At 30.3% G+C, this 13,759-nt stretch overlaps 1 protein-coding gene across 1 annotated transcript; it reads left to right on the top strand.

The window, feature by feature from the left end:
- Nucleotides 1–2,551: 2,551 nt before the first annotated feature.
- On the top strand, nucleotides 2,552–8,318 carry LOC139854473 (uncharacterized). The gene is made up of 9 exons (XM_071843776.1): nucleotides 2,552–2,588; nucleotides 3,029–3,262; nucleotides 3,357–3,524; nucleotides 3,702–4,143; nucleotides 4,251–4,955; nucleotides 5,063–5,190; nucleotides 5,294–5,360; nucleotides 5,847–6,580; nucleotides 7,069–8,318. The coding sequence occupies exons 1-9, from the start codon at nucleotides 2,552–2,554 to the stop codon at nucleotides 8,316–8,318; spliced, it is 3,765 nt and encodes a 1,254-aa protein (XP_071699877.1).
- The last annotated feature ends 5,441 nt before the right edge of the window (nucleotides 8,319–13,759 follow it).

Genomic DNA, 13,759 nt, shown 5'->3' on the forward strand with positions numbered 1-13,759 from the left:
ACCTCGCCAACCACCTGAAACTGCGATATTTGGTTTCTTGACACTTGCTTCCTTGATTAGTCCAAAATAATGATCTTTTTTGTTGAGATCAATACACCTAACTGTGCATGGAGGCTGTAATTCAGTAACTTTGAAGAATTCGTCTGGTAGGCGCTATAGCAACAACACAAACTCAACTTATGATATAAGTAAAGTATTTATGTTTTTTAATATACACCCATTGGTTAGCTTAATATTTAATAATTCATTGAATGTAAGTGTATTACCCAGAGTCTTGCTGGAGGGATTGTAAAATGAACGTAAATAGCTTCGTCATCATCGTGATACACTTCACAGAATTTACTACCATTTCTTCTTTCCACGTTTTTGTTTATTTCGCCTACTGTGTCATCAAGTTCGTCAACATCAATTGGTTTCCAAATGGAACCAAGTAGGTTTGAAGCATTTGTGCCTGACATGTTGTTGGTGAATCTGTGTTCACACTCCATTCATGAACATCATATAAATTAGAAGCTTTACTAAACATAGTTGTGATGTTAACAGCAAACACGCTACAAATGTATTACATGTTTGTATTGTGTATTTTGTTTACTAACTCTGAAAATTTGAACTAATTGTATAAGAACAAAATTAAGTTTTTTATTGATACTAATAAAACATAATATCTCTTGTTGTTTATACTATCTTTATACAATCAAAACTTGGTTGTTTTTGCAAAACTGGAATCATCAGTATATATTAAATCAATAATAGTACAACTAAGTATTTCAATAGAATAACATCAACTCCAATCATTCAATGATTATCTTTAAACAACAAGTAAAAGTTATGTTTTCAAATCATAACTTTTTTTAGACCAAAAAACCCTAACTTTTTCGAATCTAGGAAAAACCTTAGCAAAAACATATGAACAGTGTAACTATAAAGCCTCTATTTAACAATAGATTCAACAAATTACTAGTAACGAAGCACATACACTGTAATTGATTAGGGTTTTTATTTGTTTATACCTGAACAGCTGGATTAGAGATAATGAAATCTTAGGTGAATGATTCCAGCAGGCAATGTATATGGTAGTTACAACCAAACATTTAAACACTTAAAGATTGTTTTGAGCTTCAACTGTGGTGATTTAACAGGCGAATGATATGAAAGCTAAAAAATTCGGACCAATTTGGCTCAATATGAATGTCGTTTCTGTATGTTTGGGGATTTCCTTCCACGTGTAAATATAAATTAAAAATTAAATTATTTATGTATAAATATAGATAGTGTACATTAAAAATTACATATATTAATACATAATATTTAATTATTATATTATTTATATATTAAATATTTAATAAATAATAAACAATACTAAAATTAAATTAATTTATATGGTGTTATTATTAAATTTTATATTATATTTTATATTTTATAATTATAATTTATAATTTATAATTTATAATTATAAATAAATAAATATAATTTATAATTTATAAATATTTATTTTATTTATTTTATATATATATTTTTATTTGTCAGTATTGATTTTTTTAACTGTATACCTATATACGTATATAGACCTGTATATGAAGAAGTCGGTTACACGCAGTTTATTCGATAATATAACCATTCTTGAAAAAAATTCAAATTCAAATTCAATCTACACCTTACAGCAAACTTGCCGTTACATTTATTATTTGATAGTATACCCCTTTTCTACGATCAATTACTAACCCTAGGAATATTTATTACTTTGTTCCTTCATAAATTTTTATGGAGGAATCACCTTCAAATTCGTCTGATTTATCGAAGAAAAGGAAATGCCGTTTAGACCACTCTTAGCATAATGATCACTGCAGAACCCCTTCATCAACCAAACAAACCTCTGATTCGTATGCATCATCTACAGGTTAGAAGATGTCTAATTCTTTGTATCACACTCATCTTTTTATTTAATTACATGAAATAATTATATACAATAGATTTGTATTCGTAGCTGAGTTTTCATAGAATTCCATTAGCATAATAAATCATTGTATTCTATAAATTTTTATCTGTTTTAGAATTGTTTCATTATATGAAATTTTTAGACCAATCAATTTTATTGATGTAATAGTTATGTATGCAACAGATTAAATTAAATTTGTATTTTTATTTCTATTTAATTGATTTCAATTGCTATTTGACCTGACAGGTTACAATCAGATACAGCACGGAATTAATTATAGAACACCATTGATTTCTACCACACCGAGAGTTCATAATACACCACTTTTCGACATAACTAATGGTTAGTCTATACTACTATATGTATGCATTCATTTCATTGTACATCATAATTGTAATACATCCATCTTTCATATAGATATACATATATTTTTATTGCGTTATATAAAACATTATTGTTTGGTTATCATACTTATGTGTTCATTTTCTTTTCCTTAAAGTTCATTTGGGTAGTAACACACATAATTGCCTCGATACTTCCTCCAAGAAGAAAGAATGTGTTACTAAATATCATCACATCAGACAGAATGTTTCCAAGATACCTATTCCATTCAATATGTCATCTGCCGGATCAAATCCTAATATTAATTCAGGTATGTGCATATACATGTTCTATAGTGCAATCTTATCAAATACAAACAAATAATTTATATGTATAGGTTGATATATATATATATATATATATATATATATATATATATATATATATATATATATATATATATATATATATATATATATATATATATATATATATATATATTTGTGTCCACTTACTTTTATATTTGTAGGTCTAAGTTACAATAATTCTAATTTCGATTCTACCCCAATAGACAGTTGTTTTCGGGTTACAAACACTTCCCCACTGTCAGATTTAACGAACGGTTAGTATGACATTTATTTTGTTAATACTTACAATTATTACCTTAATTTTTTTTATATATAAGCTATTGTTATTTTACTTGACTTTGATTATCTTCATTTTTATGAATATATTTTTTCAAATTAATTTTGCATTCTTATATTCATATAGAAGTGTATCAGACGTCACAACAATATTCATTGGGCACAGATGAGGTGGTCACTCAAACAAGACGTAAAGGCAGACCACCAACTTATACATTATCATCACCCCGCTATGTTCCTGTTAACCAGACAGGAACATCTTATACGGCTTCTCAATATGTAAACCCATCGACAACACTTCATTCTACTTCCAATACACTAATAAGTCGTGTTCATTGTAGTGTATCTGATTCCACCCAAGGTATTCAACTTAGGTTACGTAACATTTCTTATGATATACGTTTGTCTCTAACATCCTTACATCTTATTCTATGTTTAAAAAAATATTTTGCCAGGTTCTTCTTCTACACCAGATTTCCACCAAACTAGACTCAATCCAGGGAGACCCGTAACATATTCGTTTTTAAATGATGAAGTTATTAACCTTCAACAATCGCATATACGTAACAATGAAAATTCTATTAACGATGTACAATCTAACAAATTTAAAGGAATTTCTGCTGGTAAGAATCAACTCAAATATTCAACTGTAAATTATTTATATTATACATATATACTTTTTTGTATATATGTATATATGTATGTTTTACAATATGTGCGCGTGTGCGTGTGAGTTTGTCATTGTGTTTCTATTTGTCTGTATATATTTATTGCTGACATACATCATATAATTATTACAGACTATATAGATGTAGGAGATGCTATTTACGTGTGTACTGCATGTAAAGCCAGACTATGGAAGGCTGAGGCTCTGCATGGTAACAAATCATTTATTTCTAAGATGTATTCATTGTGTTGTTTACATGGCAAAGTTGTACTACCCAACTTGATCCCTCCTCCAGAATATCTTCTTGATTTGTATAGAGGTCAGTCAGCAAAAAGTAAAAACTTTGTTGACAATGTTCGATGGTACAATATGATGTTTAGTTTTACATCAATGGATGGGAAGATTGATCATAACGTCAATTCTGGGCGTGGTCCTTATGTTTATCAAATGCATGGTCAAAATTATCACCTAGCAGGTAGCTTGATCCCCGAAGAAGGAGAAACTCCAAAGTATTATCAACTATACATATATGATACAGCTAACGAGTCGCAAAATACAATAAATGCTTATAATGGGTATATTCTTTTATATTCATATATTTACATATTACATAATACATATTAAGCTATACAGAACAATGAATTATATTGATATATTTTGTATTTCTTTCCATTCTATACAGGGGTCGATCGGTTAATAGTTCTTCTAATCCATATGCCATTGAATTTACAACTGTACATGAACTTCAAGGCTTACTGGATGCAATTAATCTGTTAGTAAAAAAATTTCGTATGGCCAGAGATAAATTTGCGATGAATGAAATGGAACCTATCCAAATAAAACTGATTGGTAGTCCGGATAAGGATGGTAGAACACACAATCTACCAACAGCTGACGAAGTTGCTGCTATAATAGTCGGTGATATCGATGGTACGGCTGACAAGAGAGATATCATACTAGAAAAACGATCTCGAAAATTCAGACGTATCAGTGAATTTCATATTAGGTATCTTGCCCTTCAGTATCCGTTGTTGTTTCCATATGCAGAGGATGGATATAGGACATATGTGTATTATAGAGACATTGATGTTTTAAGTGAGCCTGGACATAATAAGCTTACAATTAGAGAGTTTTTTTCATATCGATTACAAGCTCGTGTTGGTGAAATGTCATTAATTTTGTTGTCAAGAAAGTTGTTGCAGCAGTTTATCGTTGATGCATACACTATGGTTGAGAATAAATGCTTAAACTACATTCGAAATAATCAAAAGATTTTACGTGTAACTCCTTATGATAACCTTTACGATGCACAGGAAAGTGGTCACCAAGAAGTTTCTGACATCGGTAATAGGGTGATTTTACCCGCGTCTTTCACTGGTGGTGCAAGGTATCTACAACAGAACTACTTGGACGCAATGGCCATTGTTAGAGCGTATGAACATCCTGATTTTTTTATAACGTTTACATGCAATCCTAAATGGCCTGAAATTTAAGATTCTTAGCTGAGGATAGCTTAAATCCTGAAGACAGGCCTGACATCGTATGCAGGGTGTTTAAAATTAAGCTAGATGCTCTTATGCATAAATTCAAGCGTGAAAAAACATTTGGGAAATTGCTTAGAGGTAATCATTATTTATATTGTTAAAGAGAATATTAAACACAATTGAGTAATATATATGTCAACTTAAATGCTATATAAATTTATATTTGTGCAGATTTATACAGGATATAATTTCAGAAGCGAAGTCTACCACACGCTCACATTTGCTTATTCCTGGACAAAAAAGACAAGGTTCCAAGCCCAGATGACATCGACAAATTTATTACTGCAGAAATGCCCAACAAAGATACCGATCCTGAATTATATTCTATTGTATCTGATTTTATGATTCATGGATCATGTGGACCAAAACATCCAACGCGTCCATGTATGACAAAACAGGGATTTTGTTCAAAGCATTTCCCAAAGGATTTTACAGAAGAAACTCATTTTGACGGGGCCAGATAGCCTCGATATAAAAGACGTCAGGATGGTAATTTTGTTATGAAAGGAACCACACAGCTCGACAACAGGTTCTACTTCGAATTCTTATGTTTATACATAAACTATGATATTCTTAATATCCGTACAATAACGTTTTATATTTGTGTAATCGTATTGTATTATTATTATTATGTTATATTAAATTAAATTATAAAATATATCTGCCAATCTTATTACACTAATAACTAGGAGTACAGTATTATGGCAAATTTAACATATTATATGCCACTGTAGGTACGTTGATCCTTACAACAAGGAACTTATGAAACAATTTCAAGCACATATGAATGTTGAATGGTGCAACCAGATCGGATCCATAAAATATTTATTCAAATATATAAGTAAGGGTCCAGACAGAATATCAATTGCAATCCAAAATTCTGATGCTGCAAATTCAAATCAAGGAGAATCTAATTCGAAAGATGAGATTGCAAATTATTACAGTTGTCGTTACCTGTCAGCATGTGAAGCATCATGGCATTTGTTCGACTTTCCAATTTTACACAGAAGTCCGGCGGTGTACATGCTTCAATTTCATCTACCTAACCATCAACCAATTCTTTATGATGCAGATGATTATGTGGATTCAGTTCTATCAAATCCAAGTGTAGGTACATCTCAGTTCATCGAGTGGATGCGGTGTAATCAGATTGATGAAAATGCTTGTCAGTATACGTACGTTGAATTTCCAAGGCATTATGTCTGGAAAAAATCAACTAGAAAATGGACGAGACGCAAAGAACAACGAACAATTGGAAGAATCAATTTTGTGCCTCCTAAGCCTGGTGAAACCTATTATTTACGTATATTACTCAACAAAGTAAAGGGACCCACTTGCTTTGAAAATATACGAACAGTAAATAATCAGGTACATGATTCATTCAAGGAAGCTTGCTACGCGTTGAGACTTCTTGATGATGATCGTGAATATGTTGCTTCAATAAAAGAGACTTATGAAGTTGCATCAGGTGATTTTTGTCGCGACTTATTTGTGTCATTAATAACACCAGACGGTCTCTCATGTCTGGATCGTGTTTGGAAAGAAACATGCGACCTTTTATCCTAAGATTCAATACGAGAGTGCAATGAACAACAACGTAATTTAGGTAACAACTATTTATATGTTATTTATCTTAAATCTTATTACCTTATGTTAACTTTGTTTACTTATGTTAACTTTCTTTACCTTATCTTAAATTAACAATTTCACCTTCTGTTAACTTTTTTTTTATTGAATTCACTTTAATAGCATATACATTTTCCATTTCTATATGTATAATATGTAAAACAAATTTTACTATATCTTATACTTTTTTTATAATTAATTATCATAGATAATATACAGACTATAATGTCTTTGTAAAAAAACTGTCTGCTATATAACATGTTCATAATATACTTATTTGTATTTGTTATATAACATGTTCATAATATACTTATATAATCTTTCATGTAGATGAAAATGAACTGAAGAAGATACTCTACAACCTAGCTTTAGCAAAGATCGAACGATTGTTGAACAGTTCTAGAAATAGCTTAAAGAATATTCAATACATGCCATTCCCTGATTATGAGTACATTGATTACTCGTGCAACATGATGATTCAAGATGAGATTTCTTATGACAAAGAGACTCTCGTCATAGAACATGCAACTCTATTTTCCACTATGACTGACGAACAAAAGTCTGTTTACAATACTGTTATCGAAGCTGTTGATAAGGACGAGGGTGGTACTTTTTTTCATTATGGTTATGGAGGAACAGGCAAAACATTTGTATGGAAAATATTAGGCGCTGCACTTCGATCACGTGGTGATATTATAATCAATGTCGCATCAAGTGGTATAGCAGCATTGCTTCTGACCGGAGGTAGGACTGCACATTCACGCTTTGCAATTCCTAATGTTCTTGAAGATTCTTTTTGTAACATCCAACCAGATAGTCCGTTAGCTGGTCTTTTAAATGAAGCAAAGTTAATTATTTGGGATGAAGCCCCTATGATGCATAGACATTGTGTTGAAGCATTTGAGCGAACAATGCGAGATATTATACGTTCAGAAAACAGCAACAAGCCTTTTGGTGGAAAGGTAGTTGTTTTTGGTGGCGACTTTTGCCAGATCCTACCGGTCATCCCGAAAGGTAGCCGAGTAGAAATAGTATATGCTTCGATTTACTCGTCTGAATTATGGCGTGAATGCAAAGTCCTAAAGCTCACTAAGAATATGCGACTTCTTCAATGCGTTGCCGATTCTGACGTTAATGAGATTTTTGAATTTGCCAAATGGATTTTAGACATTGGTGAGGGGAAAATCAATCTACCCAATGATGGAGAAGCGGATGTTGAATTTCCTGAGGATGTGTTACTGAATTCAAATAAGAACCCAATTAAAACGATTGTAAATTCAGCGTATCCTTCTATACATGAGGAGCTCGAGAATTCTAACTTTTTTAAGGAAAGAGCAATACTTGCACCAACGAATCTTGAGGTAGATGAAATTAATGAGTTTGTTTTGTCTACAATTAACCAACCAGAAACTGTTTTTTATAGTTCTGATGCTTTACGCCCTCATGAAGTCGATGATTTGGTGGCACAACAACTTTTTTCTCCTAAAATCTTAAACGATTTAAGGGTACCAGGTGTTCTAAATCACAAGTTAGTGTTGAAAATCGGAGTTCCTATAATGTTACTTCGTAACGTTGATTAATCAAAGGGCATATGTAATTGTACACGCTTAATTGTCGAAAGAATTTTTGAAAACACTATTGAAGCACGTAACATCACCGGCCACTCTTTTGGTAATCTTACATACATTCCAGGATGATTATTGAACCATCTGACAAGACAATTGCAGTCAAATTTAGGAGACGTCAGTTTCCAGTAACCATATGTTTTGCTATGACGATAAATAAAATTCAGGGTCAGTCTCTTTCTAATGTTGGCCTGTTCCTCCAAAAGCCTATTTTCAGTCATGTTCAGCTCTATGTTGCTGTATCTCATGTTACAAGAAAAAAAAGGTTTAAAAGTACTTATATTGGACAAAAATGGTAAGTCACTGAATACAACAAAAAATGTTGTGTACAAGGAAGTATTGCAAAGCATTACATAAACAAACCCTTCTGCTATCAGTGTACGTATTCGAATTAAGGTGTTATATATTTTACATGTATTTCCTTCATTAATTTTTTTTTTTAATTTTGTTCCTATAATTGTCCAATACTTAATCCTTCTATGTTTAGCAGGATACTTGTTTCAATACATAACCAAGTTGATGCAGATAAACCTGCTCTTGCATTACTTGAAGTTGACCAGTTTCGAAAGGATTACCGGAGGACCTACATTTTGTCACATGAATATTGCATCAGAATCTATTATTTATGCATACCATAAATATCATGATTATTAGCATTATTCTAATGTTAAAATTTCACTTTATTTGTGATAATAATAATAATATGGAGTTGTTTACCGTATTGTTTGTAATGTTATTAATTCTAATTCTTCGTTATTATCGTGCGTTCATTATATATTTAGTTTTATAATTATCTTGAATATCATTTAGTAGGCCTTTAAAATAATTGTGCAACTCAGATCAAAGTCATGAATACATTTGTTATGATTTTCTTCCAAGACTATTACCTGATTTATATTTACCACATTAAACTACCATGCCATGTGTAACTTATTTTGTAAATTCTGTAAAATACAATAGCAAATATTTACATTGGGCTTAAAAAAGGATGATCCAATCATAAACCATAGTCCAGGAACAACACACCTTTAATCATAATGAATGTTTAGTCATAATATCATACTGAACTAGCGAAAATTCAGGGTTCATCCAAGACCATTATCGTTGATTACCCTTTTCAATCTAAATTCTATACCATGATATCATATATCAGTTTTTCATAACTGTCGAGTTCCATATTGCTTATGCACTAACTGCCCCTCAATGAAGATATTCTCCTTTATTTATGTTTAGTTACGTACACACAATAACCCAGTTATTCAAACTCATGGATTATGTGAATCAAACATCGTCGTCAACATCTTCAAACCCTCCAGTTATCAATTCCGATGAGAATGTATGTGATCTGAACATTACTTAATTACATTTACAGTTTATATTCAACAAAATTACTATGGATTTCTTAATGACTTGTATCAAAAATATTCATCATATGTTATATTTCATACAACTTGAACTGACCCATTTAATACCTTCATTGATAATCTAATATATGGTCATACTTATCAAGTACATCTGTTACTATTTCTTTATTCTAGAAACTCAGGATCTAAGCTCGTAATAGGGAGTATGCCAGAAGATCTAGGGAACGCAAGAAGGTTTTGTATATGACTTCTATAAAATTCACATGTATTCCTTACAGTTTGGTCTGTTTTGATTATAATGCATTAAAATTTAATTCTATAACTTTCTTATTTCATTTCTATATGTAACTATTATATATACTACTAATTATGTCACATATATCTTTTAAGTATAATGTGTTTGTATTCTGTCGCAGGCATACGTTAAAGTTTTAGAAGAGGAAACTAAGAAAATGTCAAACCTTATTTGCAGTTCCAACCTTCTTCACAACCAGGTTTATTTTTCACATATATATTTATATAATCATTACACTACATCATACATATATGCTACATACCTATATTTACAATATATGCAATGTTTACTTGAAATTGTAATTACCATATACAGTTGGTTTTATTAATTAAAAAAATTAACATCGTTCATATGCTTATATGTTTATTTATATGTACAGCAAATGATGCCAGCTAACAAAACAATCATGTTTCCTCCTTCAAATGAAACTGGTAAGTTTTCCATATTTAACGAATCAATCATGCTAAATTTATTGTATTTAGATATACATGAATACATACATTTTTTTTGTTTTATAAACTTTTTATCATATTTTGCACATTTTTGTATATCTTTTTTAATACTTATTAATTTTATCAGAAACTCATAAATTTTCGGAACTCTACAAATCATGGTTTAATACTCATAACGATCTTATATCTCGACTACGTACTGCAATGCTTGTGAAAGTGACAGATATGGAATTAAAGCTTATTATTAAAAATGTTTTCGAACATATGAAGAGTTTGTCTATGCTGAAAAAGTTGGCAAGTAGTGATGATGTGGTAAACCTTGTTTACGGTACTTGGATGACACCTGCAGAACTTTGCATAATGTGGTTAGGTGGTTATCGTCCATCTGACCTTATCAACGTACGTTAAAAAACTTCACACTACTTTTTTATTATTTAAAATAAAATACAATATAGTTTAACACTTATAGTGGAGTTAGTCTTCAATTCTAAAACAATATTTTAACAGCTACTAGTTGTTCATATTGAGTTATCACCTCAACTTAAGAAGCATTTTATCAATTTAAAGACATCAACATTATGACAAGAGACTCAGTTATCAAAATGTGTGAGTGACGTTCAATCAAGTATAGCAAAGGTTATTGTTGGAAATTCATTCATTCAAACTGGTGACGAATCATACGCTAACAACTATATGAGTCAAATGCATTTCTCAATAGGAAAGTTACATGTCATGGAAGATATAATGAAAGAGGTAACATTATATGATAATTGTCATCTTGTTATTCTAACCTAAAATTCTTACTTTCAATTTTTGATAAATAAATTTTTACTTTTATAACTTATTTTAATTAACATATACTTTATACCATTGCAGTCAGGTCGATTGCGTGCGGAAATACTAGAAGAAATATTCGGGCGTCTATTACTTAAGGAGTCTGCAATGTCCTTGTTAGCAATCAATGACTACCTCAATCGGATTACTGCACTTAGTTTATTGTGGTTGTCCCGTCCTAAGGTCTAGGTTATATTTGTGTATTATTAAGTATTTCATGTATTTCTTTCTAAAACATTCTTTCTTTATGTTTGAATCCTTTATCAAGATTGCAAACAGTTTAAATAAATTAATATAACTTTTTAGGTATGTTTTCTGATTATCAAACTTTGTAACTAAATATGGGCAATGTCCAAATGTAGTGATCCAATTTTTATCAGCCCAATAACTGTTAAAAATAATCTTTATTTACATACCAACCCACTTTCAAACATTTATATTCGTAAACATGCTTGCAGATACGAGAGAAGGATATTTCTATATACTTTGATAAAGTCAATAAACTATATAGACAGTGCATATATTAGTAATTGAATTATATTTTCAATCAAATTGTAAAAATTCAGATGAAGATGGACAATCAGTTTTAATATTGTAATCCCAATGTAAGAAATTTTCCAACAATAAAATGTTTCATTTTTATACATTTATCACCTAACATCCCGTTATATAAATTTTATGATCCATAAATAAGTTAAATGGTCAATATGTTTTAGTTGTTGGTCCTTATAAATGTATCCATTATTTTAAATGCACTGCAACATAGATATTACATAGCTGCAAACAATGATGGTCAAATACAAAACTTAATAGCTCAGACACTTTTATTGTTTATTTTTTTTAAAATTTTAGCCCATCCAATTAATTAAGCCCGGTCCTGTAAAAACACCACTTATTTTCTGAGCCGTAACATTAAAACAAATACGTATTCAGAAAATAGCACTAAAACTGACAGTTCAATCGACTGTCAATCTTCCAGATACCTAAAACCGTCATCGTCCACATCCAGATTCAGTTAACCTCCATCGTCAACATACGTTACCAACTAACTGATCATAATCGCCAACAATCGCTTACAATTACCTGTCATTTTCAGTCATGTAATTTTTATTCTTTCCCTTTCATTTACCTCTTTGTTTAGGAATTGTTTAAACTTCAATGAATATATGATTTTAATTGACGAAAATATCAAAATCTAATTTGTTCATATTATTTGGAACTACAATCAATCGGATTACATCATAATTATATGCATCAGTAACACTCAATAATATGTTTCTCAATATCAGGCATTTTGTTATTTGGTTTATATTTTTTATGTTACAACATCTGTCATTTGAATTTACAATGCCATAAAAACTGTCACATTATTTATTATATTCGTTTGACTATTTTTAATGTGCTTACCTAATTTATACAGACTGAAAACTAAGTAACAACTATAATATTATTTGAATAAATACTATAATCTACAACTGTTATTTTTCAAAAACGAAATTCATTTATGAACAACATTTTATGTCACTTTAATATTCATATTTATAAAGTACTTATCACAAGATACAGTAAATCTTCTATACCTATACAATATGTTTAACTCTTACACTGTATACTTTGTTTATGTTAAAAATGACAGTACTATACAATATTAAAAATTCAATATGAATTTATATATTAGCAGTAAGTCATTTCATATACATGTTTGTTACAACAACATTTGCTAATCAATCAATGCATATACAACAATTATACACATCATAAATGTACAACTTGTTATGGCTCCTCCTTATACAAATATCAAATTTTATAGAATCAATGGCTAACGAGCAAAGCAAGATGCATCGCCCATCATTCATTCACACATTTTCCCGTTTAGATGATATATTACTCGTATTGTTAATGTTTAATCTTTACAATTCTATTATACTTTATTTTTTTACTGTTCATTTGCATATAGAATTGGCTATTAATACAGAAAATGTATATTTTGATACAGCCTCTACCATTATCTTGGTTTCACGAATATTATCAGGAGACGTTACCTGCACATAACGCTTGGCTACACACTTTACAAGGCTATAAGTCAGAAGTCGCTTTCAGCATACACCATCTCACCTTATTTCTAGGTGAAGGATTTGGCAAGATCATTACCGATCTTAAAATTAAAATGTCTGACATTCTCTACATTACAGCAATTGACAAAGGCTATTATGAGTTAGTTATTTATTCGAAAAGAAACATCACCAAAAATTGGGTGAAAATTACAGAATTGCAGCTAAGAATGTTCGAAAATGCACATTATAAGAGATTCCCTTCATTCATGAAGATTGTAGATGGATCCAACGTTAATGTACTGGTATGTAGTTTATTGATTGATACGTCAATTTACATACAACAACAATATTTAAAATCAACTTAAATGTTTAAATTTTTTATTTTTCAAAATAATAT

Source organism: Rutidosis leptorrhynchoides, chromosome 6, assembly GCF_046630445.1.
Source record: "Rutidosis leptorrhynchoides isolate AG116_Rl617_1_P2 chromosome 6, CSIRO_AGI_Rlap_v1, whole genome shotgun sequence".
In the NCBI taxonomy this organism is placed as follows: domain Eukaryota; kingdom Viridiplantae; phylum Streptophyta; class Magnoliopsida; order Asterales; family Asteraceae; genus Rutidosis; species Rutidosis leptorrhynchoides.